The sequence below is a fragment of the Hyperoodon ampullatus genome, assembly GCF_949752795.1.
Source record: "Hyperoodon ampullatus genome assembly, chromosome: 5".
Classification (NCBI taxonomy): domain Eukaryota; kingdom Metazoa; phylum Chordata; class Mammalia; order Artiodactyla; family Ziphiidae; genus Hyperoodon; species Hyperoodon ampullatus.
This window is the reverse complement of record NC_136918.1, coordinates 78,598,105-78,625,469: the sequence shown is the minus strand read 5'-3', so window position 1 is coordinate 78,625,469 and position 27,365 is coordinate 78,598,105. Positions and strand designations below refer to the sequence as shown.

The window sequence follows — 27,365 nt, the reverse complement described above, 5'->3', positions numbered from 1 at the left end:
GATGCAGAGAAAGCTTTCGACAAAATTCAACACCCATTTATGATAAAAACCCTGCAGAAAGTAGGCATAGAGGGAACTTTCCTCAACATAATAAAGGCCATATATGACAAACCCACAGCCAACATCGTCCTCAATGGTGAAAAACTGAAACCATTTCCACTAAAATCAGGAACAAGACAAGGTTGCCCACTCTCACCACTCTTATTCAACATAGTTTTGGAAGTTTTAGCCACAGCAATCAGAGAAGAAAAGGAAATAAAAGGAATCCAAATCAGAAAAGAAGAAGTAAAGCTGTCACTGTTTGCAGATGACATACTATACATAGAGAATCCTAAAGATGCTACCAGAAAACTACTAGAGCTAATCAATGAATTTGGTAAAGTCGCAGGATACAAAATTAATGCACAGAAATCTCTGGCATTCCTATATACCAATGATGAAAAATCTGAAAGTGAAATCAAGGAAACACTCCCATTTACCATTGCAACAAAAAGAATAAAATATCTAGGAATAAACCTAAGGAGACAAAAGACCTGTATGCAGAAAATTATAAGACACTGATGAAAGAAATTAAAGATGATACAAATAGATGGAGAGATGTACCATGTTCTTGGATTGGAAGAATCAACATTGTGAAAATGACTCTACTACCCAAAGCAATCTACAGATTCAGTGCAATCCCTATCAAACTACCACGGGCATTTTTCACAGAACTAGAACAAAAAATTTCACAATTTGTATGGAAACACAAAAGACCCCAAATAGCCAAAGCAATCTTGAGAACGAAAAATGGAGCTGGAGGAATCAGGCTCCCTGACTTCAGACTATACTACAAAGCTACAGTAATCAAAACAGTGTGGTATTGGCACAAAAACAGAAAGAGTGATCAATGGAACAGGATAGAAAGCCCAGAGATAAACCCACGCACATATGGTCACCTTATCTTTGATAAAGGAGGCAGGAATGTACAGTGGAGAAAGGACAGTCTCTTCAATAAGTGGTGCTGGGAAAACTGGACAGGGACATGTAAAAGTATGAGATTAGATCATTCCCTAACACCATACACAAAAATAAGCTCAAAATGGATTAAAGACCTCAATGTAAGGCGAGACAGTATCAAACTCTTAGAGGAAAACATAGGCAGAACACTCTATGACATAAATCACAGCAAGATCCTTTTTGACCCACCTCCTAGAGTAATGGAAATAAAGACAAAAATAAACACATGGGACCTAATGAAACTTAAAAGCTTTTGCACAGCAAAGGAAATCATGAACAAGACCAAAAGACAACCCTCAGAATGGGAGAAAATATTTGCAAATGAAGCAACTGACAAAGGATTAATCTCCAAAATTTATAAGCAGCTCATGCAGCTCAATAACAAAAAAACAAACAACCCAATCCAAAAATGGGCAGAAGACCTAAATAGACATTTCTCCACAGAAGATATACAGACTGCCAACAAACACATGAAAGGATGCTCAACATCTTTACTCATTAGAGAAATGCAAATCAAAACTACAATGAGATATCATCTCACACCAGTCAGAATGGCCATCATCAAAAAATCTAGAAACAATAAATGCTGGAGAGGGTGTGGAGAAAAGGGAACACTCTTGCACTGCTTGTGGGAATGTGAATTGGTACAGCCACTATGGAGAACGGTATGGAGGTTCCTTAAAAAACTACAAATAGAACTACCATATGACCCAGCAATCCCACTACTGGGCATATACCCTGAGAAAACCATAATTCAAAAAGAGTCATGTACCAAAATGTTCATAGCAGCCCTATTTACAATAGCCCGGAGATGGAAACAACCTAAGTGTCCATCATCGGATGAATGGATAAAGAAGATGTGGCACATATATACAATGGAATATTACTCAGCCATAAAAAGAAACGAAATTGAGCTATTTGCAATGAGGTGGATGGACCTAGAGTCTGTCATACAGAGTGAAGTAAGTCAGAAAGAGAAAGACAAATACCGTATGCTGACACATATATATGGAATCTAAGAAAAAAAATGTCATGAAGAACATAGGGGTAAGACAGGAATAAAGACACAGATCTACTAGAGAATGGACTTGAGGATATGGGGAGGGGGAAGGGTAAGCTGTGACAAAGCGAAAGAGCGGCATGGACATATATACACTACCAAACATAAGGTAGATAGCTAGTGGGAAGCAGCCGCATAGCACCTGGAGAACAGCTTGGTGCTTTGTGACCGCCTGGAGGGGTTGGATAGGGAGGGCGGGAAGGAGACGCAAAAGGGAGGGGATATGGGAAGATATGTATATGTATAACATTAAATTTGTAAAAAAAAAAAAAAAAAAACAATGGTGAGCACTTTATACATTTATTGCTCACTTCCAATTGCACAATCTGATGAGAGTCAATATACTTATCACACAAGCCTATCCACAACCCCGCTGGATCAATCTAACTGTGCCAGAGTCAGGAGGCTTCTGTTTAAATCATGGTAAGCAAAATCCTAGAATGACTCTCCAAAATGTCTCACTGTAATCCCTCAGACTGTGAATATGAGACATTACATCTGTGATGTCACATTACCCAGCAAAAGGGATTTGCAGGTATGATTAAAGTTGTAAGCAGTTGACTCTTGAGGTAATAAAAAGATTATGGTAAAACTAATATAAACACACAAACCCTTTAAAAGCAGTCTGTCTATAGCAGAAAAGGAAGTCAGATTCCAAGAATGAGGATTCAATGCACTGTTGCTAGCTTGAAAAGGGAGGGGGCCATGGTGTCAAGAAATATGGGTGGCTTTCAGGAGCTTAGAGTGGCCCATAACAGGCAGCAAGGAAACGGGGAGTTCAGTCTTACAACCGAAAGGATCTGAATTCTGCCATCTGAATGAGCCTGGAAGCAGATTCTTCCCCTGCAGACTCCAGACAAGAGCCCAGTCTGGGCCACAACTTGATTTCAGCCTGTGAGACCCCAGGCAGAGAACTCAGTCAAGGCTTCCTAGCCTTGTGACCTACAGAACTCTAAAATAATAAACAGGGGTAATTTTAAGCTGCTAAACTTGTTAAGCAGCAACAGAAAACGAATACAATCATCCTGTACTAGAATACCATTATGCAAGCCCTCCTCTACTTTTCCATTTTCTGAATTTGTTTTACTTTGCTTTCTTTTTCATGGTCCACAGAAACATTATCCAGGAAAATATTTCCACCCAACATTAATTTCTGCATATGAAAATGAGATAAGTTAAGGTACTAAGAGAATTTCTTTGGACAGTATCCAGCCTATGTTACTGCCCTTTAAGTTAAGAGCAATAAACCTAAAGAGATAAATAACTTAAGAGCTATAAACCTAAAGAGATAAAGAGATAAAACTATCAATGACCAAAAAGGTCTATGCTCATGCCAATAAATTTGTAAAATTTAAAGAGGTACAATATAAATCAAATCAGATACTGAAATTGTATTTAAATTCTCTTACAAAAACTTACTGCCTCAACTTGGAAAAAAATCAAATAATTATGTACACTGAGTCAGAAAATTATTTTAATAGTTACAAAATATCTTTTTTTTTTTTTTTTTTTTACAGAATCAGTATAAAATAGCAGTTGATTTCTCCATAATTATCAGAATTATTTATACTTGAGGTCTTGGGTAAGTGGGGCTGAAATCAACAAAAGGTCTTGGACTGTTGGCTCAGAAATCTTCCTGGGAAGCCCACCATGTTGATGTCTGTCATGCTTTAACTCTTATGAGATGACCCGGTCTTTTTTAAAAAAAGTATCTTTTTATTCATTCTTTGGAGGTTTGAAGTGAATTCGGCAGCGTTCATTAAACACCTAAGATATGTGAACAGAAACAAAGGTCACTGAGTCATCCTGTATAAATCAGGCCTGGAATTCAATTAAATTTGGCATGGGTCAGGTGGATATAAACTTTTTTGTCCCAGGTCAACAGGTTTAGGAAACAGGTGTTTCCTCACTTGTTCAAACTGACTTACTAGGTGCTAAGAGCTCAGAAGGCCTTGATATTCATTTATACAATAATTTTAATATTTTAATAAAATTTAAATTATTCAAGGAAAAAATCATCACAAGCTAGCTTATTTGGTAAACTAACAAATATGCTAGTTCCATATTCTGGACATATTTTGGACAGTTAGACAAAAATATCTAAATTAACTTTAAGATAAAGCTTTTAAAAATCCTTTTATAATGTAGATTTTATTTAGATATCTGTCATGCTTTTCTAAATGAGTGCCAGATCCTTCTCACATGGAGATATACTTGAAGGGAGTCTAGTCTTTTGCTAAACTCTATAAATTTATATAATGTTTTGTTCTATTTATCTTGCTTCCTAAAAACTAAACAAATAACATATCATAATGTTAAAAGAACATTCTATTATTACGTGTCATGTGGGACTATGTCAAATAAAAATTTTGGTACATCCATTCAAGGGGATATAAGCAAGCATAAAAAAGAATAAGGAAGCTCTTTATGTTCTGATTTGAAAAGATCTCCAAGATATATTAAGGGAAAAAAATCAAAGTGTAGACAATATACTTCCGTTTGTCTGATAAAGGGGGAAATGTGTGTGCTTTCAAGGAGCAAACACCTCATCACATAGGTGGAAAGGGCAGAAATAAGAAATCTTGGCAAAGAGGATAGGATAAAGAAATGTGATAAAGCAAAGAAAATCGATTTGTATTTTGCAGTTTATTCATGGCTCTGCAAGTTGGTACACTCCAGTTTTTTTTTTTTTTTTTGCGGTACGCGGGCCTCTCACTGTTGTGGAGCACAGGCTCCGGACGCGCAGGCTCAGCGGCCATGGCTCACGGGCCTAACCACTCCGCGGCATGTGGGATCTTCCTGGACCGGGGCACGAACCTGTGTCCCCTGCATCGGCAGGCGGACTCTCAACCACTGTGCCACCAGGGAAGCCCGGTACACTCCAGTTTTTGGTTCAGTTAACCTCCCTCCGGATCCAGCCCTGTTCCACTGGTTAATTTCAAAGGGTAAAACAATTTTCAGTTCATTCTTTCAGATTTAATAGATTTTGCCCTTTGGAAATCTTTGAAGTTTTAGAGAGGACATGCAGACATACTTTTTCAGAAAATAAAGTAGGAATTTTGTAATTTTTTTTTATGTTTTATTGGACTATAGTTGCTTTACAAAGTTGTGTTAGTTTCTACTGTACAGCAAAGTGAATCAGCTATACATATACATATATCCCCTCTTCTTTGGATTTCCTTCCCATTTAGGTCACTACAGAGCATTGAATAGAGTTCCCTGTGCTATACAGTATGTTCTCATTAGTTATCTATTTTATACATAGTATCAATAGTGTAGAATTTTGTGATTTTTAACTACATGTAAAGTCCTGGGATCCTGGTCCCCCAATCTAATTCTTAATTAGAACCAAGTAGGTGGTAATAAGGAGCATGTGAATCTAGGAGCCATAAAAAGCCCTATTATCAAATACCAGTAAAACTACATACAAAGTTTCACGATCAGATATGTTAGAAAACAAACAACTGTGAAGGATAATGATATGAAAATTTATGGAAAGTAACTGAGCTCAGAAAAGCTAACTTGAACAAATAACCTGGTTGAAGGTTCTAAGTTAACAACTAATAACTCTAAATATCAAATAGCCCATAATTAGTATTAGGAAACATACAGAATGTCTCCAATTCTGTTCCCGTGACGATCATGCAATTCTACCATATGACTGTAAAGCTACTTTTTGTAAGATGGCTCTAACTTGGATTCTAACCACAACCCACGCCCCCCCCCCCCACCCCGCAAAAGTTAAAGCCTCCAATTGCTTGTAAATGAAGGATCTTTATTATTCTTAAGTGCCCAAGGCACTCTTTGTCTCCCCCCTCCCTTGGTTTCCCTTTGCTAGTTCTGCTTCCTCTCCTAGTTCTCTCCAAGAACCAACATTATTTTATACCTTCCAGCTCCTGTCATTTACCACTTCTTCAACATTCAGTTCTGACTGCATCCATTTCAACTGCAAGAAAGGAAAACAAAAATGAAGTTACAAAAATTTAAATTAAAGAACTAAAACTAAACTCTATGTTTTCCTAACAAAACCAGCTGCTGCTCCTGCATTCTTTTTTTTTTTTTTTTTTTTTTTTTTTTTTTTTTTTTGCGGTATGCGGGCCTCTCACTGTTGTGGCCTCTCCCATTGCAGAGCACAGGCTCCGGATGCCCAGGCTCAGGGGACATGGCTCACGGGCCCAGCCGCTCCGCGGCATGTGGGATCTTCCCGGACCGGGGCACGAACCCGTGTCCCCTGCATCGGCAGGTGGACTCTCAACCACTGCACCACCAGGGAAGCCCCTGCATTCTTTATTAATGGTAATACTTAGGCCAGATTTCAAAACCTTCTTTGACATAGCTGTTCTCCTATTTAATCAGTTGCTAAATCTTATAAAGCCGTAGTTCTCAAGCTTTGCTGCATATTATAATCACCTTGAGAGCTTTAAAAAAAAAAAATCTCGGGCTTCCCTGGTGGCGCAGTGGTTGAGAGTCCGCCTGCCGATGCAGGGGACACGGGTTCATGCCCCGGTCTGGGAAGATCCCACATGCCGCGGAGCGGCTGGGCCCGTGAGCCATGGCCATTGAGCCTGCGCGTCCGGAGCCTGTGCTCCGCAACGGGAGAGGCCACAACAGTGAGAGGCCCATGTAACGCAAAAAAAAAAAAAAAAAAAAAAAAAAAAAAAAAAAATCTCAAATGCCCAGGTAGTTCACAGAAGAAAAACAAATGGCCAATAAACCTATATTTAAAATGTACAATTTTATTCATGTATAAAGAAATGTAAATTAAGCCATAATATGACAAAAAAAATTTTTAATAGAAGAAATCTGACGTCTGATAAAATCTAGTATTAGTGAGGGTATGGGGAAAGATACACTCACATATATTTTTAGTAGGAGTACAAATTGTTGCAACTTCTATGGAGAGCAATTTGGTAAGACTTACCAAAAATGTAAATTCACATGTCCTATAACTCAGTAACTCCAGTTCTAGTTATTGATCCTACCATATAGATTTGCAAAGATAGCACAGACGAACAAAAAAAAGGACAAGGAGGTGGCAACCTGATTTGAATAAAAGAAAAAAGAAACAGGAAGAAAAACAGAGAAGAAGAATATATAAGGCTCAAGTAATTGAGAAAGGGATGAGTTTTCCATACCTTAACCATACAGCCAGAGGTGTGAGGCTAAAAATGCTAGTCTTTCTAACTTTCTTTTTAACTGCCAACCTAATTACTCCATCAAAAAAAAGTAGCCAATTATATTGCCAGGTCCAGATGGCAGGGCCCATCATACTCCTGGTTGCCTCTGGTCAGAGAGACTTGAAAGGAAAGAACCTAACTAATTCCAGGAGGAGAACCTGAAAATATTCAGGAAAATTAGGAGACAAAAAAGCATGAACTACAGGTTGAGGCAGCCAAGAGGTTAACAGCAGGATGATTTCTTCAGGCCAAAGTCAAGACCCAGGCCAGGAGATTTGGGAACAAAATGCCAGAGGGATTCTGGGCAACCATGACTTAGGCACCCAGACCAAAGAACCTAACCATAAATTAGGAGTACACCTCAGGCAGGAGGTTTGAGAAATATGCATGTAACACTAATAAGAATGGATGTGGTACTGATCCAACGCTCCTTGTAAACTCCCTTCGTAGACTCAAAACTGCTGTCAGAGTATGGGCCAGTATATAGGATTGAAACCATGAACAAGGGGAAGGACTGCATTTCTGATGTGCTGTGGAGTAGTAACAAGCCTGAAGAAGCCCGCCTGCTTACATCAGAGCAACCTCGGTTTCAGATTTTAATCAGTTATATCGACCCAGAAATCATTAAAGCTTCACTGCTCTGTCAGAGACTGGACTTTCTGCCAAAGCCTGGACTTTCTGCCAAAGAAGTAACAACTTTAAAGAACAGTGTTACAACAGGCCACTAAGACAGTATTCACAATTGCTCTCAAATATTTAAAGGGATGTTGTGTAGAAATGGGTTTAGACTTATCCAGAGGGAAGATTAAGGATCAGTAATTCCATGTTACAAGGAGACAGATTTTCACACTAAGTAAGAAAATCTCTGAACAATTACAACTGTCCAAAAAGAGAATGCACTGCCACATAAGACTGTAGATCCCCCCAACCCCCTTAATACTGGTTAAACAAAAGGTGGAAACCACTGGTTGGGGGGATATTGTAAAGAGGATTAATATAACAAATATGGAGTCCCAGCGACTCAAAAAGGAAAGAAACTGCTACTTCATTATCAGTCAATATGCAAGCTCTTACATATATTATACAATTTAATCCTCACCAAAAAAAAAGAAAATATAAGAAGTTACTATGTATCAATTCCATTTTACAAACTGAAAATCAGAAGTTTCAGAACAATTAATTTACAAGGTTACAAAACCTCCAAGTGGTAGATGGATTATTTCTTTAGAGCTGTCTGCCTTTACAATCCATGTTTTTTCTATTCTTGAACACCACAGATATTACAGTCAGCTTCTAATGCAATTTCAGTGCCAACAACAAAATGTTTTGAGATGGTTATTTTGGGTTTTTTAAAAAATAAATTTATTTGTTTTATTTATTTATTTTTGGCTGCATTGGGTCTTCATTGGCACGAGCTTAGTTGCTCCACGGCATGTGGGATCTTCCCAGACCAGGGCTCGAACCCGTGTTCCCTGCACTGGCAGGCGGATTCTTAACCCCTGTGCCACCAGGGAAGTCCCGAGATGGTTGTTTTTGAGGCTCTGGGTCTTAAACGGGTAAACTTCGTTTCAAAGGCTACTAAGAGGTGACAGCAGGTATATAGTTCCAGCAAGGAACGTGCTTTTTCTGAAGTAAGGATTCAGGTAAAGAACTGGGAACTTTCAGACTGGCATCACTGTATATAAATAAGTTGTTCACTAAAGTAATCAGAATTTGACTAGTAGTCACAACTTAAGGTAAAAACACTGACTGAATTTAGAGTCAGACGAGATGGGTTATAAAGTCCCAGTTCTACCACTTACGAGCTTGTGACTCTGGGGATGTCAGTATCTCTGTTTCCATATATAGAAAATGAACAGGTAGAGCTGGAACATCTCCAAGAGCTGTCTCTTTCTGATTCTATAATCTTCACTGCAAACTTGAAAAAAAAATTCGTTTCCTTATTTGCTTAAATACTACTCATGATTAACTTCTACTCTAGTCCTATGCAGTATCACAGGCCAGAAAACTACCTTTCATAACTCACTGGCTGGTTTCTAAAACTCCTCCTTGCAGTGATTGTGCTGGGCTCTAAAGGCATATGGGCAGAACAGAGGGCAGACAAAATCGTGTGACACATCACTCCCAAACACTCAGTGGTTTTTGAACTTTGCCCTCTTCTAACAAGAGTCGCTCTATTCTTTGTCTGACTTAATTTGCAAATAATGATTTTTCAGTTTCTGATTTAACAGCCCTGCCCTGCACTTTCCTTTGTCAATACTTCAAGAGCCTGTTAAAATACAAAATCCAAAAAAAACTAGATCTTAACCAGCTTTCTATAATTTATCTATAAGCCTTCATCAACAGGGAGGGTAGGCTAAGATGACCATTATAGCCTAAGTTCACTGTCTGAAGAACCCACCACTGGCTGATGAATCAGCAGGTGTGGAACACAGGGCTGAAGCAGTCATCATGAACAAAGAGAACAGCAAAGACAGTGGATGATCCTGTATCCAGTGAGACACACTGCATCAGTGGGATGACTAAGAAAGTGCACACCTGTGTGCAGCAAAAGAACAAAGGCTTGAGAGAGACAGCAAGATCCCTTTTTCAAAGTTTGGCTACATCTACTAAACAAAGAGCAAACTTCACAAACTGTTCAGTATGAAAACATGATTCCATCTCACACTGGATTTTCAGTCACCTGACATGTAAGGATCAGTAAGTCACCTATTATGCCATCTTAAAATACAGACATGATTTTGATAATTATACAGTGGTCATGTAAGAAAAAGCCCTTGTTCTTAGGAAATAACCAACATATGTAGGGGTAAAGGAGTATAATGTGCCCAACATATTCTCAAAATGGTAAAGGAAAAAAAATGTGTATGGGGGAGGGGGAGGAAGACAGGGAAAGAGGGAGGGAAAGATGGAGGGGGAAAGAAGAGTAGAGAGAATGAACTGTAAAGCAGGTGGAGCAAAATGTAAACAATAGGTGAATATAGGTAAAGGGTATATGGGAGTTCCTTGTACTGTTCGTGCAACTTTTCTGTAAGTTTGAAATTGTATCAGAATAAAAAGTTACCCCTGAAGGCCCCCTCCCACCCCCACCCTCCTCAAAAGACAGCAATGCAGTCCACAAAATAAAATATGGCATATATTTCAACTGTTTTCTTGACGTGTTAATGTTTAAGGGCTATAAATAAATAGCTCTGCTTCATTAACTCTACTCTGAGGTCGACACCCCATCTACATGACAGCTGACTTTGGGAAAATAAAGCTTGCTCTGACATAGCACTCAGTGGACACTTGGTGTTCTCCTAAAAGGGAAAATGGCAGGCATGGGGAATGAAGTGGAAACAAAGGAGAGTCTGAAAAGAGTCAAAGATCCATACCACCCTCTCCACAGCAAAGAAATAAACATAATGAGGCTCTGGTGGCCCTGGTTATGTTCAAATAGTACTATATTTTTATGGCGGAAGAGGGTAATATCCTGAAGTTAAATATCTATATTACATTTCAGCAGATTTCTACAGTGAAACCAGAGGTAAATATTTTCAAAATGTAAATATATTTAAAAAATGTTTCTCCTCAAGTCAAGCTTCAAAACATAGATACAGATGTGATTTCCCTAGATTTTTTGATGTGGTGTTGGTCTATATTAATCCTTGTATCTTTAACTGTGGAATATATAAAGGAATGGAAATAACATGATTACATGCTTCTTTTAGCTAAAACTTGCTACACTCCATACGTTCATGAAATGCACATTAATTTACCAATTAGTATTTAAATGTAATAAAATAAAGCCCATTAAAAATGAAATACTAATCTCCTGACCATTTTGTTTTAAGTAATAACCATCTCTTACTCTGAATTTTTCATATTAAAAACTGCCTTTATTTTGAAGGCTAAGTTTGGAAACCCTGCCTCAGAAATGTAAACCCTGTTCAACTTACCTTTGTCTGTTCTTTTCTAAGTTGCTTTAACAATGTTAAATTGTCCAAATTCTTTTCTCTCTCTTCTCGGAGCTGTTTTACTACTGATGAGGTCTGAGCTATACAGTTTTTTATGACTCGGTCCCTACTGGCATGAGCCGCCATCAACTAAAAGAACAAAAGAAGGAAATGAGAAAAAGAAAAAATCACACCAATTTGTCACATTTCAGTGTTTTAAAAAAAATTTTTTTAGGTTACAGAAATGTAATACTTTCTAAAACAGTTTTAAAAAACTGAATCTGTGGAAGAGAAGATTGTGCTGAATGAGCCAGCTCAAAGGCAGCAGCTGTGAGGGTGAAAGTGAAGAGGTTGGGCCGTCTTCTTCCTCACTAAGCTCCCAGGCCTTCCTGCTCCTCTTCCTGCACTCCTCGCGCTGCGCTTTTCATCTCAGTCTCCTCCCTACACTCCTTTCTCTCCCATTCTTGCATCTGTGTGTTCCTCTACCCTACACCCACCCTCACACACCTTCTGGGCCACTTCCTATTGCTGTTCTCTTTTTGTTCTTTCATTTTTTTTTCAGCCTCATGTTGTCAACAGTGCAAAAAATTATAAAGTAAGTGATATAGAGAAGCTCTTAGTTACAATAAAGAGAAACAAAGAATGCTACATTTACCTATGTCAGACAGAACCCTTTTCAAGATTTTAAACTTTAAGTACTAACAAGGAAAAATTGTACATGAAGTGGAGGTCACTGATTCCATCAATTGCGTGTGCTGATGGAGAGTAAAGGATGCCCGACAGAGCAATTGTTTATTAGCCTTCATCTTAATGTAACACATCCAATACAATAATTTGCATCTATTTTCTGCCTTGTTTCATTAATTATGATAGTCATGTTTCAATTCAAACATACTCCCATGATCATAGCCAAATTCTGAAGATACCCCAAAAACTTGGGGTGGAGACAGAGCAAAATACTAAAATAATATGCAATCGTCATTATAATTAATGGTGCATAATAACAGTGGTTCACCTCCAACTAAAATTTAAGTGTTGGCTTGCTCCATTTAATCATGTTATATCATTCCTTCTTCCCTCTGAAGGGGGAATATCCCAATGCTATGCTAGTGATGGCTGTATAGAAATAACCCATTATATATATTTTATATAAAATATGGGACTAACAACCATTCTATAAGCATTCCTCGTAAGTTATTTGAAATACAGCTCTTAAATGGTCATAATGGGACCCCGTGGTTGAGAACTACTGGTCTAATACACACCAGGAAAGAATAAACCTTTATATTTCTAGAGGGGAATACTAAAAGTGCATTAGTTAAAAGTTGTACCCATGTGAAGGGAGGGAATTTCCTAACAGATGTTAATCCCACCTATAGTATATTTCTCTAATATGCTAATTTTTTTCATTGTAACATTTAGGGTTCACAAGGACAGCCTCAAGGCCCATATTTATTAGCTAATATGCTGCTTCTGTTACAGGCTTCAGTTTCTTCTTTTGGAAAATTATGGATTATGAGTAAATAATCAGTAATATCCTTTCCACCTCTAAAATTTAGAGGCAACGTGACTCAGTACATTGCTCAGATGCCAGATGCTATTTAATTACTTTGATATTTTGTCTAACCCCCCAGCAATTAGTGAAACAGCATTAGTACCAACTAGAAGTCTATCACAATATTCTCATTTTTCTATCTGCATTTTAAAATCAATTTCAAATTTTGTACATTTTATTAAAATAAAATGTTCAATATCCTTCTTTTGGTCTCTCTCCACACAGTTTCCTTCCTTGGTTGGGCTTTCCTCCATTACTCCCCTCTTTAGCTTGGCCCTTTCCCTGTGGATACACTTCTAGATGCAGACTACCCTCCTACCCTCACCTGCTTACATTTCCTTCAGATTAGCCCAACTGTGAACCCACTCCTATGTGAACAGGAATTGCTGGGCAAATCACCTTTTACTCAGTATTATCAATTATTGTGGTCTGTTTTCATGACCATCCTTCAATAAAATTCAAAACTAAGAGCATATGCAAGAGGAATATGCATGGACTTCTTTCTGTACATATATGTCAAAGAAATGAGGACGCTTGATAACTAGTAACAGATGGCATGACATAAGCTTACCGGAGAAAAAATAACACGAAACCAGGCTTATTAGCTCATTAGTATCAGATGCTTGAGGATTTGGTCATAAGAGAATTATTTCTGATACATAAAGTGCTTATTAAAGGAACTGAGATAAAATTAAGAAACTCAGTAAAGTAAAACTTTGGTTAGAGGAGAAAAATCCTGAACTATAACCACATCATAACCATACTTCCTTTGATTTGGGGTAAACAATTTTGAAATGAAGACACTTGGGGTGGGGCAGGAGAATGATTCAAAACTAGTCTAAAGGGGGTATATCTAGGACTTTCCAGTTTTATTTTACCACAACTTTGAGAACTTCTTTTAGTCTGAAATTTTCACCTACTACCTTTTAATCATTATTTTAAAATAATGCTTTTTGCCTTTAAGGGAAACAGAATGTCGTTTTCCTGATTATAGTTTTTTGGTGTTTTTCTTTCTAGAACAAAGGTTGATTCTAAATTAACTCTAAATTCCAATTTCCCAAACATCATTTTAGAATCCTAACAACGACCCTTAGTTTAACTATCATTAAAAGCAAAACACTTAAATATTGTGAATCAGTATGTTGTACACCTGAAACATATAATATTGTACATCAACTATACCTCAATTGCAAAAAAAGTTAATAAGTTTTTGTCACGGCATTTTTTGTTTTAAATCTTCCTCCAGAACTTCTGACAAAAGGATGTAAGAAGCATATTTTTTAAACATATAGTCCAAAAGTTCATTATATTAAAGAGATAGCTTTAAGAATTACTCTAAATCAATCATTATGACACCGGTAACAGTTTTGCATTTGTAAAGCACTGTTCCAAGCTCATAGACTTTTTAACTGTTCAGTATTGATTTTTATGTTTATCTTGAAACTAAACAATAAACAATGTAAAGCTAGGAAAACTTCATATATTGAGGGAATATGCTCTAATAGGGGAATCTTACTGAAATTATTTCATTTTTACTAAGACTATACTTTTAAGATTTGGAATTTCTAAAATCAGTGCTTTATAATAACTTTGCTGATCTTCTCTTATGAAGAAGTATTATCATTAGAGTGCACAAATATTCCTTCATCGACTATAAAAGGAAGGGTCAGGGACTAAAGACAGTCAGGGTGACCGTAAACAACTTGGACATGTCACAGAGTTCCACTTCTTAACTGAGACAATATCTAAGGGAACTCAGTGGTACTTGTTAGCATGGGTACTCTATTGCAGGCTCGACCCCTGGAACAGAGCTACTTGATAAATAATCCTTTACATACGTTCATGTTGCTGGATCCCTCTAGAATACAGATGGAGAAAAACCCAAACACATACACAAGAATATCTAAAACAGAAAGGTTCCAAATTTAGCATGCCAGTTTATCCTGGTTCAACAAAGGAATAAGAAATAATAACAATAAGAGAAGCAGCAAGCATTTATATGTAAAACATTTAGTACAGTAAGCGCTTTATATTAACTCATTTAATCCTCTAACAATTGACCAGATACTTTTCTGATACTATTTTACAAATAAGGAAACTGACTCAGAGGTTATTTCAAGGTCACCCAGCTAGGAAGTAGCAGAGGTGAGATTTAATCTAGATCTGGAATCCATGTTGTTAATCGCTATACTATAAACCTCTAGGTTAATAAAAAGATTCTAAATGGAAACAATTGAATAGATTATAGAGATTATATATATATGGGTAGTGAGGTGGATCACTAAAGCCATTACAAATTTCTATCAATAGTTCTTTAGACAGAGCTACCCAAAGAAACTAAGTGAACTGTTGAACAACCTCATAATAAATTAGGCCTTGGACCCATGCTCTCTACTCCCAATACTGGTGTCTACTCCTTAAAGCCCCCGTCCTTGCAATTTTATGAAGCCACAAGAATTACCTGACCACTCAACAAAGTAACATACTTTCACATAAAAGCAGAAAAAAATATCAGCAGTTAATGCTTTGAATTTAAGTGATATGAATAAGTTTATCCAAAACTGATTTTTTTTCATAATTGAGAAATGGACTTTAGATTTTAAGTAATACAGTAATCTTGTGCTAGAGCCTAATAAAGCAAATGCCATTTGAACATCAGCTGCCAAATTAATGAAAAAAATATAAGTAAGCTATAAAAAATGCTTAGCTAAATCGTTATTTCCTTTCACTTTTAGAAATTAAAAAAGAGAAATAAAGGGGATCTTTAAGAGGCAATGAAAGAATGCATACTTGAGAAACCAAAGCCTCAGAAAAGGACAATTTATCTGTGGCTTTTCCTTCTCTCCTGCCAAATGCTTCTTTTCCCCTTCCTGATGAGTGAGGGAAGATAGAAGATATATTGATAAAAAGTGTGAAGGGTTTTAATTCTTCCTTAAATCAGGTGTCTAGCTTCTTAGATTGATTCATTCAAAGACCCTGCTCTTGTTTCACTGTTTTATTGTACTTGACTGTTTCACTTTCTCCTTCGTTCCTTGAAGCAAAAGCTTTCCTTAAGTTAAAGGCTGCTCACGAGGGGGTCAAAAAACGGCTGCTTTCATTCCTTAGAACTGTCTCTTCCCAGACTTGTGCTTAAGACCACACATTTTCTTTATTTTGTAGAAACCGGATCAAAACTTATATACACCCTCAGGTGTGGGCAAGAAAACATGAAGATTCAATTCTTGCATCCACAGTTTAATTATGTCAATTGTTTTCTTATTTTGCCTACAGAGAAAGGCATAAAGGAAGCACAAAAGAAAAGACTCAAAAGATACACTTACAGATTCATAAAGTTGTTTACAGGTTTGGCTGGCATCAATTTTCCCTGCAAAGGAAGCTGTTGGAACCGTAGTGTTTAATTCATGTACTATTCTGTCATCAATCGTCCTCATCACCTTGAGTAATTCCTATATATATTTAAAATAAAAGAATAGTAACTTGAATGGAAAGTTAAGTGGTTAAAAAAAGACCATTTAAGCAAAACTAAATAAATAAATAAAGCTCTTGGATATGTTACAACCCTGTGAATTAGGAGTGGGGAAACCACACTATATGTAGTGCAACCACAGAAAAATCTTTTTTACAAGAATGAGAGGTAGATTATGTAATAGTAATTCTAACAATTGGCACAACTCTTTCCTTGGTCCCACTGTGATCATCTTAAGTGTAAAGATCGTTTCATTCATTTGTAAACCCCATGTGCTGGCACGGTGCTTAGCAAACACTGTGTGTTCTTTCCACCTCCAGCATACAGCCAATAAAGGATTCTACTGAATTTGATTACCTCAACTTGTCCAAAACAATCCAGCATCATTGCTTGCTCTATTCCCTCTTTGTCTTTCATTCTAAAATGTGGTGCTAGACATAAATTTTCTAGAAAGATACACAAGAAACTATCAGCAGTGATTAATGTGCAGACGTTAATCTATATCCTTTCAAGCTTTTTTTCCTTTCGGGATTTTTGTTTTTTAGTTTTTTACTACGATTGTGTATTATTTTTGTAACAAAAAGTATACTGCTAAAAAAGGAACCAAAACTCTTTGTGGCTTTCTTGTTCATAGAACAAGTAGTTTTACCTTTTCTCAGTTACCCAAGTTCACATTTCCCAAGGATCTCTCCCCTCTAAAAGAGGCTCCAACTCTCAAAACCCAATCAAAATAAAAACAATATCAAAAGGGCAGGGAACTTAGACAGACCCTGATGAGTATACCAACACAGCATAGTCCCTTCTCCCCACATTTTGATTAGGGTACTTCTTTACACTTGTCACTAGACAAAGGCTGGGCATCAGCTACTTTCTGTCTGCAGATGATATAAACTCTAGAAAAGGTTTCTAGTAGTATACCCCTTCCTTTCTCTTTTAATCCACCCTTACCTCACCCTGGCCCCACAAAACAAAACAAAACACAATCACAGAAAAATCATTAAGAAAACAGAAGTGTATAATACTAGGACTATACTTATTGAAAACATCCAGGAAGTTAACATTTAATATTAATGTGTATTAAAAGCATCTTTGCTTGATCCTCTACTTCCTTCAACATATGAACCTATTTCTTTGCCAAACTTAAATCCATCACTGAAATCAACGTCTTCATTCTTTTCATCCATTTTTTTGGGTCATATTAAAGATGACAGCTTTTAATCTGAAAATTGGCAGGAGTGTGATTTGCATACATTATTTAATCATATGATTGTGAATAAGTTATAGTTACTGTTTATTCTTTTTTATTGAATTATAGTTGATTTACAATATTATATTAATTTCAAACATACAATGTAATGATTCAGTATTTTTATAGATTATACTAAATTTAAAGTTATTATAAAATATTGGCTATATTCCCTATGCTGTATCATCCATTTGTTAAAATAAACTTTTATTATGATTAAAGTATTATACAATCATTTTGGAAAAATCAGAAAAAATTTAAAGAAAATAGAATCATCCATAGTTAACCATCATTAATAAGATATCCCTTTGTTTTTTTTTAAATTAATTTTTATTGGAGTATGGTTGCTTTACAATGCTGTGTTCAGTTTTTTCTATACATATCTGCAAATATTTTTATCAAATTGAAGTATTGTATAACAGTTAAAAGTTTTACTTTATGGAATTATGAGCATTCTGCCCTTGTTACCTTGAAGACATTTTTAATAGGTGCATAAATATTCTATTCTGTAGAGGTATCACAACTTATTTGACCATTTCCCTCATAATTAACAGCTAGGCGTTTCCAATTATAATAACAATTTAGGCCATTCAGTCTGTCTGCAGCATAGATTCTATTCCTATCAGGCTATTAATCTTTAATTAGTAATTTAATGCCCTTTTCCAGAACCCAATCTAGAAATAAAACAGCTTGTAGAAGGCTCATAATTTAGACTAAGAAAAACAGGCAAACATCAGATCTAAAACCAACTTCACTATCTTATCCCCTCTTCTTGTATCTTTCTATTTTTGTCAATAGTATCAAGATTCTCTGTAAACTGGAATTCTTAGGGGATAATCTTAACATATTCACTAAGCAACCACCATTTTAAATAATGTTTTATGTACAGTAGAGGATATATAATGTCAGTAAGTGGCAAATTTCAAACAAACAGCGGCAGTACTATTTAGAGTTAAAAAATAGCGAAGTAGCAAACAGGGACCTTCCTTGCCAACTTTACCTCCTACAACTTGCCTATTAAAACAAAAACAAAAAAAACCTTTAAAATCTCTCGTCTTTCCCTCTATCTAAATCGAACTGATCCTGAGGCCAAGGTTTACATTATACCTTTTAAATTCCTTTTTTTTTTCTTTTTTTTTTTTTTTTTTTTTTGCGGTATGCGGGCCTCTCACTGTTGGGGCCTCTCCCGTTGCGGAACACAGGCTCCGGACGCGCAAGCTCAGCGGCCATGACTCACGGGCCAAGCCGCTCCGCGGCATGTGGGATCTTCCCGGACCGGGGCACGAACCCGTGTCCCCTGCATCGGGAGGCGGACGTTCAACCACTGCGCCATCAGGGAAGCCCACATTATACCTTTTAAATAAAGCTTTCCTTGACTGAGAGTCCTCAGCAATCTTTCTTCTTTAAACATATGCAGCAATTAGAGAGACCACAGAGTTGATTCATTAACTCACTCTTCATTCAAAAAATACTTACTAATGTCTAATGGTTAGGCACCATTCTAAACACCAGGGCTATAATGGTGAATAAAATAGAAAAGGCCCTTGCTCTTATGCAGCAAAATTCTCAGAGGGGGAGAGAAACAATAAACAAGTACCCCAATAAATGAGATAATTTCAGTGCTGAAAAGTACTACAAAAAAGAAAACTGGTAATGGGATGAAGAATGACTAGGTGGGGCTGAGGGGCTAATACTTTAGATAGGGAGATCAAAGAAGGCCTCTCCAGGACATAACATTTGAACTGAGATCTGAATGATATAAATAAGCCAACTAAAAGGACATCTGGGGGAACAAGTCAAAAATTAAGAGGCAAGAACAAACTTGGGGATGTTTGAAGAACTAAAAGAAGGCAAGTGGGCTGGAAGTGAATAAGGGAAAGAGTGGTATTAGGTGAGATCAGAGTTGAGGAGAAAATAAAGGACAGTAGAGACAACAGAAACAATTAAGGGTTTTTTCCTAAAGGAAACAGGGTTTTAGGCAAGGGAATGATATAACGATTAATTTTTTCAAAGATAACTTCGACTGCTATGTGGAAAATGGAAACAGGGTGATCATTCAGCAGACTACTCTGGTGGTCTAGGCAAGAGACAAAGAAGAGGTAGCAGTGGAATCAGGGAGAAGAAGTTGGATTCAGGATATATTTTGAAGAGAGAGCTGATAGGACTTGCTGATGAATTGGTGTTGGGGGATGAGAAAAGTAAAGAGAATGACGCTTAGGATTGAGACCTGAGCAACCGAACGGATGGTAGGTAGAGTCATTAATTAATGGTGGGGAGAGACTGGGAGAGGAAAAGATTTGGAAGGAGTGGGAAGATCAAGATCCTATTCTGACTCACAGGATATTTTACATTTAGGATTATTGTTAATTGTTTGTGACACTGGTATTGTTTAAAATTGTAATCTTTTAGAAATAAAGACTGAAATATTTACAGAACAAAAGATCTACCTGGGATGTGCTTCAAAATAATCTGGTTGGGATGGGGAAAATGGTGGTATATAAATGAAACAAGAGTGTCCATGAACTGATTGTTGGAACTGAAAGATGAGTACACAGGGATTCATGGTACTCTCTCTCCTTTTGTGAAATTTGAAATTTTGCATAATAAAAAGTTTTTTTTAAAAATTCTGTTTTGGACATGTTGAAGTTTGAGATGCCTGTTAGATATGAGTAAAAAAGTTAAGCAGAAAGTTGAATATACCAGTCTGACACTGAACTGGGCTGAAGTTATATTAACAAATTTTATTTATTTATTTATTTACTTATTTATGCATGCATGCATGCTGCATGGCTTGCGGGATCTTAGTTCCCTGACCAGGAATTGAACCTGGGCCCTCAGCAGTGAGAGCTTGGAGTCCTAACAACTGGACTGCCAGGGAATTCCCCAAATTAATGTTTTTAAAGCCATGAAACAAGAAGAGATCACTGAGGGAGACTGTAGGGAATAAAGGGGGTTAACGATCAAGAAGGAACTCTAGCATCTAAAACTACAGGAGAAAGACTGAGATGTCACAGAAGTCAGAAGAAGAAAGGTTTCAAGGAGGAAATGGTCAACTGTGTTGAATGTTTCTAGGAAGTCAATAAAGATGTGGACAGAAATTAACTTTTTAGATTTAGCAGGATGGAAACTATGGATGATTTCACAAGAGTCATTTAAATAGACTGTTTAATGGACTGAAAAGTTAATGTGGCTTAAGTACAGAGAATAAGAGAAAGCATGGTGTAAAATGAGGTCCACCATTACAGATCATGTTACAGGATTTTAGTCTTTTTCCTGAAAGCAATAGGGAACCAATGAAGTGTTTAAATACAGTGGAGTTCCACGATCTGATTTGTATTCTGAAATGATTGCCTAAGTTAAAGTTAAAGAATTAAAGTGTGGAAAATGGATTAGAGAGAAACAAGAGTAGATGCAAAGAGGTTAGTTAGGAGACTGATGCAGGCGAAAGATTATATCACTTCCTAGAGTTTTGATTTACTTTGAACTTTAACTAGTTTTGAGTCTGATCATTAGCAATACGGCCAACTTTCCCTCCAATAAAACAATTTGGACATACTGTTAAGTTCCTTACAGCAATGGGAATTTATTGGCATTAACTAGGTAATAAATCAAACAATTTCAGTCTTACAAATGTGAAGTTTCAAATATATGTGTTCTCTGTGTGCTAAAGAATCATCAATATATGATCTAGAGCTTGGCTTTTAATATGACACCAGCTATCTAAATAACCTCTATCTAATCTAACCTCTAAATAAAATGTTTTTGTTTGTTTGTTTGTTTTGCGGTACGTGGGCCTCTCACTGTTGTGGCCGGGCCTCTCACTGTTGTGGCCTCTCCCATTGCGGAGCACAGGCTCCAGACGCACAGGCTCAGCGGCCATGGCTCACGGGCCTAGCCGCTCCGCGGCATGTGGGATCTTCCCGGACCGGGGCACGAACCCGTGTCCCCTGCATCGGCAGGCGGACTCTCAACCACTGCGCCACCAGGGAAGCCCCAAAATGAGGTTATTTTAATCAAAAATTTTCAATTGCACGAGCTACATTTCAAGTGCTCAAGAGCCACATATTGCTAGTGGCTACCATATTGGACAGCACAAATTTCCACCGTCACAGAAAGCTCTACTGGACAGTGTTGAATTCGAGATAATATAATGACAAACTGATAGTGCACTTGTTCAGGAATTGCTGAGAACTGTAAGCTACTTTTAAATATCACAGAAAAGATACTAGGAAAGCTAAAGATAAGGGGGAAAAAGGGGTAAGGCTCAGGAAGGAATTTATTTCAAAATTGCAAAAGGAGAAGGAAAAGAACTATAAACTACCTCACTAGGCACAAATTTCTTTACAGTACAAAAGGTGCCAGGGCTCTTAAGGCAACTCCAAGGGGGTCTAGAGAAAAGCTTGGGTTCCCTCACAGACTGAGAACAGATGAAGGTTAATGCAGGCACATAAGTGCTGCCATTAAACTATATGTATCATTCATAAGGAATTACTAACTACCTACCTGATACTTAGCTCCAATGGCATACCCTCTCTCTCACAAATTCACCAAGAAAATATAAAGAAGACACCCCTGAGCAGATAGCATACAACAAACTGCAACACAAGTCCACAGAGATAATACAGAAATATACACAGTTCAGTGGCTCTCTGAAGACTACATCTCTGTATAGGAGCTGGAACCCTAATCAGCTTCTAAGTGTCAAAGAACAGCAGAAGATAACTCTCCAAACTTTGTAGTGCCTCCAGCTTCTCCTTTCATTCTCCTCAAAACAACAAGAAATTCTGATATATCATGAATCTCTAACTTTAGGCTAACCCTTTAATGTTATTCAGGCACTTACCTTGGAATTGCATTTTATGTATTACCTTTAACTGTGGGGTGAAAATCTCACCCTCTTGGAAGGCAATTTCAGTACTGAAGGACTGACCATATCTAGCAGCAGGGAGGGGTGGAGAAAATTTTCTACTGCCCCTGCAATTATGCTATACTCTATTCCTAAGGTTACTCCTTAGCTAAATTCTTTTTATTATTTTGGGAAGCTTTTAGAGTACACGGGGGGTGGTAAAAGGTCTATTACTTGACAGTAAAATTAAAATGTACTCCACAGAATGATCTGAAATTTCTTAACCTTTCTTCTCCTCACTCTCGGCCTGAAGGTACCCAGAAGTAGATCCCATTCACATGGTGCTCTTTCTGGCTCCTCAAACTCCATTTTTATAACAATGCTCACACTGTGCTTCCCCCAAGCCAGAAATACAGACTTGCCTGCAACTGCCAGAGTCCTGTGCAGTCCTCTGCACTCCCAGGCAAGGGAACAGGGAGCAGCTAGGTATGCTGCAAAAGATACCATCACTGATGCTAGAAAATAGTCTATTTAGTCTGTACCTAATTACCAAACAACTCAAAATCAATTGTGTGTAAATAAATAAATATTCTTACCAGAAATACCAAGACTTAAACATTCTAGGAATACTTAGTTGATTTTGCTCAGGTGATATATGAACTGGGTCTCAGATAGAGTCAGGAAGAAGGGATTTCAGGGTGTTAAGTGGAAAAAAAGCACACAGAAATGACAAAACATCATGTGTTCAGGGAAAAGTAGGCCTATGTGGCTGGACAGCAGAGTTCAAATGTATATTGGAAGTGGCAGGGGTTGGGGAGAGAGAAGTATGTATGAATACGGGCAGTGGTGACAGTTAACTAAGCAGAGGCACTTTGGGATTGGATTTTAAAAGGACTTGTATGCCATGTTAAGTAGTTTAGACTTAGTCGTATAATCCTGAAATTAGATGTATGGTTCAGGTTCTAAAATTTAGAAGATAACAGTATGAAGCCATAGCATTATGAAGGGGAGATATATTAGAGAAAGGAATGACTGAAGATAAGAAGAGCTACAGCAAAGCTAATTGCAAAAATGATAGGGCGCTAACAAAGACTGTGGGCGTAGTAATAAACCTTCCTAAAACATCTCTTTGATCAATTCACCCCCTCTGCTCACTGACTCCCTAACCTCACACTTGGCATTCAAGGCCTTTCATAACCTGGTTCCAATCTTTTGTGTAATCCCAATGTGCACCTGTGCAAATTCTGAATTCCAGCAATTTGCTATTTCCCCCCCCCAATATATAAAACTTTCTGCCTATATACTATTCCTTCTACCTAGAATTCCCCTGGTTGTGTCCACCTCAGGTACAGCTCAATTACCATCTATTGACTTAATGCTCTCTGAACTGTTACAGCATTGTGTTCATACTCTAAATATCCTCTACACGTTTTATATCCCTGCATGAGTTCCTTGTTTTATATCCTGCCCACTCAGTCTCTCCAAGTGCCTGATACCTAGCAGGTTTCTGTTATGGACTGAACAGTGTCCCTGCCTCGGCCCCCCTCCTGCCCCCAATTTCGTATGTTGAAGCCCTAACACCCAGTGTGACTGTTTTTGGAGACAGGGCCTTTGGGGAGGTAATTAAGGTTAAATGAGGTCATAAGGGTGGGACACGAATCCCATAGAACTGGTGTCATTGTAAGAGGAAAAGACACCAGAGATCTCTCTCCCTCTGTGTGCACATAGAGGTCATATGAGGACACAGTGATAAGGTAGCAATTTACTTTGAAATGCATCAAAAATTAAAAATAAAAAAAGGTGGGGCTTCCCTGGTGGCGCAGTGGTTGAGAGTCTGCCTGCCGATGCAGGGGACACCGGTTCGTGCCCCGGTCCGGGAAGATCCCACATGCCGTGGAGCAGCTAGGCCCGTGGGCCATGGTCGCTGAGCCTGCGCGTCCGGACCCTGTGCTCCGCAACGGGAGAGGCCACAACAGTGAGAGGCCCACGTACCGCAAAAAAATAAAAAATAAAAAATAAAAAAAAAATAAAAAAACAAAAAAGGTGGATTGATGGATAGATTGAGGGATGGTATGTGATTTAGTAAATATAGTGAATCATTGTAGAACCTACACAGTGGGTACATGAGTATTCATTGGAAAATTCTTTGAACTTTCTACAGTGTTTGAACATCTTCGTAGTAAAATTCTGGGGAAAAAGTACCTAAATCTTTATAATAAAAACCACACAATTTTCTGTTTCTCTTCCACAGTATTCAGTGCCGTGCTTTTCACATATAAGGTACCTACATACAAAATGTAATGGTTTCATAGCTCTAAAAAACATAAACTTTGATTAATAATTTGTGAGTGTGCCAGTTAACTAGTTTATAATTTTACAAAATTCATTTAAATGTAAATGTTATACTAAAATTTTACATTTTCAAATACATTTTTTTACATTTGTATGCCTCTGAAGCAGTAGGGGCAAATGTTCTTATACTCATTCACAATGACGTTAAATGATATGCCAAGGCCAGCTCTGGAAAACCTGATCTTCTGACTTTTAACCCAGGGTATTCTCCATTATAAACCACACATTTGGAAAAGTCCTAGAGAAACAATCTAAAAACTTCTCCAGGTTTCACTAATGAGATTCATTTTATGACTTTTTAATTTACATTATCTCTGTGAATAAAATAATTCTGCAAGACAGTTTAGCTTTTGCCCACTTAACAACATCTCATCTGACCTTCCAAAAGAAAATGAAAGTGTTCTTTAAGCACTGTTGGATGTTTCAACAGCTTAAAGAGATCCTTTGAAATTTGGTTTTAGAGATTTAAATAATTATAGAGATGGAAGCCATTTTAAATGTTATTTAACATAATCTTATTTTACAGATTCAAAAGTTAATTATGGAAGGGGTCAGGTGATTAGCTCAAGGTCCCAAAGCTGTTAATGGCAGTAGTACTAGAACCCAGAACATCCAACTCCCTAACCAGGGTTCTTTCAGATAAACTTTAAGGCTATCATTGCTCAATTATCTGAGCTCATTAACCCAAGTTAAATCACAGGACTAACGTGACAAGACCAAGGCCACAAATGGGCTGGTTAACCTTAGAATCCAACAGTCTTTTTTCTACCTTATTTACGATTTTTACAAATATTTGTATTTGTTAGGCACTTTGATCACATTTGAAGTCTGCTGCTGTTGTGCTGATCTAATCTGCGCAGCTGAAGTGGTGAAAAAGGTGTATATAATGCTGGAAAGACTCCACAGAAACTTCTTTGACCAAATGATGTTTGTCAAATAATTCAATCTGTTGAGATTATCTTCAAGAATATCACTCCCTAAAAACGGATGCAAGCACACAGCTTACTACAGAGGTCAGTGATACGTGAAATGATTTTTCATTATCTATAGTTTAAAAAACCTTTTTCATTATTTTTAAATTCCACACTTTTATCAAGACAGCAGCACTTATGCTTACATTGGAACAGATAACTTTCATAGCAACTTCGTCAAAATCCAGACCCCCTGTTCTTTAATTCGTGTGTTAATAATCAGCCCTAGACCTCTGTGTTTGAATATATAAAAGACATAACCTTTTTCTTAAATGTTACATTTTCTCTAATGGGTGGGAAGGCAGAGCACCAGCGCAGGTACTAGGATTAATCGACCCTTCAAACCTCCAAACGTTCTGACCCATCAAAATAGTGAAACTCGTACAATTTTTTTGTTTTGTTTTATCAAGTAAATAAGCTTTCCTTCACTTTTTCTCTCCTGTAAATACTCAGCTTTAAACAGGAGGGGAATGACAGAGACCAAGAACTGAGTTCAGAGAATGGCTAAATGGTTGTTGCAATCCTTACCCACCCGGCCGGACTCGGCTTTGCCACCAAGGAACCACTGGAGTTTCTGGGCGCAGTTACTCAAGGTCTGGGAGGCGCAGGGAGAGCCATGACCCCAAGGCAGCAGCCTCGCTCCCTAAGGCCAAGCCCGCGCCCCCATGACCTCCAATGACTCGAAAAAGGAATTTTGAAATATCCGCTTTTGCCACAACTGGTCCGCACTCCCTCCCAGGCCAGAGTAGGGAAGAGGGTCTGGGAACAAAAGGAAGGGCACGCCCGCCGCGTGAGGAAAACCCCGTCACCTGGAACTCGGCGAACTCCTCACAGTTCACACCGCCACTGGGCGCCGCCATATTGGACAAACACGAGGCCCCCGCCGCGAGCCAATCACCGCGAAGCAAAGGTGTCCGCGGCACCGCCTAACAAAAAATATTGAGAGGAATCTCAGCAAGAAAGCTGAGCTCAAGGTTTGTCTTTTCCCCTTAGCCTCGCCCACATGGAAATTCGTAACGCTGCTATCCTTCTTTTCACTCCTGTGCCTTTAACATGTCCTCCTGGAACTGGCCCAGGTGCATAGATCGAAGAATGTCAGAACTTGAAGGGATCGTTTTACTCCAATCCCATTTACTTAACAAAAAGGGAAACAGTTTCCCGGTCGCACCAACAAGGTGGTTCGAGGAGGAACTCTCAAGTAGAAGTGAGGTTTTTCTTAACCCTCGCGTCCCGACCATTGAGCAGAGGGGCTTTTGTTCTTTAAGAATTTGCGCCCACCAAGAAATATCAAGAAAAGACATTGATGGCAGTGGGGGGTAAGGTTTGAATAAGGTGTTTAGGTGTGGAGATAATAAAATGTTTAGTTTTATAAAAATAGTCAAATAGAAAACAACATAGGCATACATGTGAATTTCTCAGGTAGCCTGAGAGATACTCCCAAAGCCAACCAAGAGATGAAGGCCACTGGTCACTAAGAACCCAATTATGCAGTTTTTAAAAAGGCATGTACACATTCATTGAAAATACTGAAAAAAGTGTACTGAAATACTGGTTTATCTAGGCAGTGTGATTTCGGGGTCTATAGGTCACAAAAATCCTACGGTAAGCACATTACTTTTCTTCTATTTTAAACGGATACTTTCTTAGGTGCATAGAAGGTCATTGCAAAGGCCCTCGAAACCAAGACTCCAAGAGAGCACTTTCAGGGCGGCTTCCAAGACGCGGCGCCAACAGAGGCGGGGCTGGGCAGGGCACGCT

General features: G+C 37.9%; 1 protein-coding gene across 2 annotated transcripts; it reads right to left on the bottom strand.

Annotated features, from left to right (window-relative positions):
* Positions 1–3,402: 3,402 nt before the first annotated feature.
* Positions 3,403–26,467, bottom strand: MIX23 (mitochondrial matrix import factor 23; the record flags this gene model as incomplete). 2 transcript variants are annotated; one of them, XM_079704789.1, is made up of 5 exons in its annotated part: positions 3,403–3,826; positions 5,946–6,005; positions 11,175–11,321; positions 16,047–16,172; positions 26,417–26,467. In XM_079704789.1, the coding sequence occupies 5 exons, from the start codon at positions 26,465–26,467 to the stop codon at positions 3,776–3,778; spliced, it is 435 nt and encodes a 144-aa protein (XP_079560915.1). In that variant the 3' UTR covers positions 3,403–3,775. The 2 variants fall into 2 exon arrangements, with proteins under 2 accessions (XP_079560915.1, XP_079560916.1); XM_079704790.1 differs by lacking the exon at positions 26,417–26,467 and adding an exon at positions 25,406–25,508.
* Between the last annotated feature and the right edge of the window lie 898 nt (positions 26,468–27,365).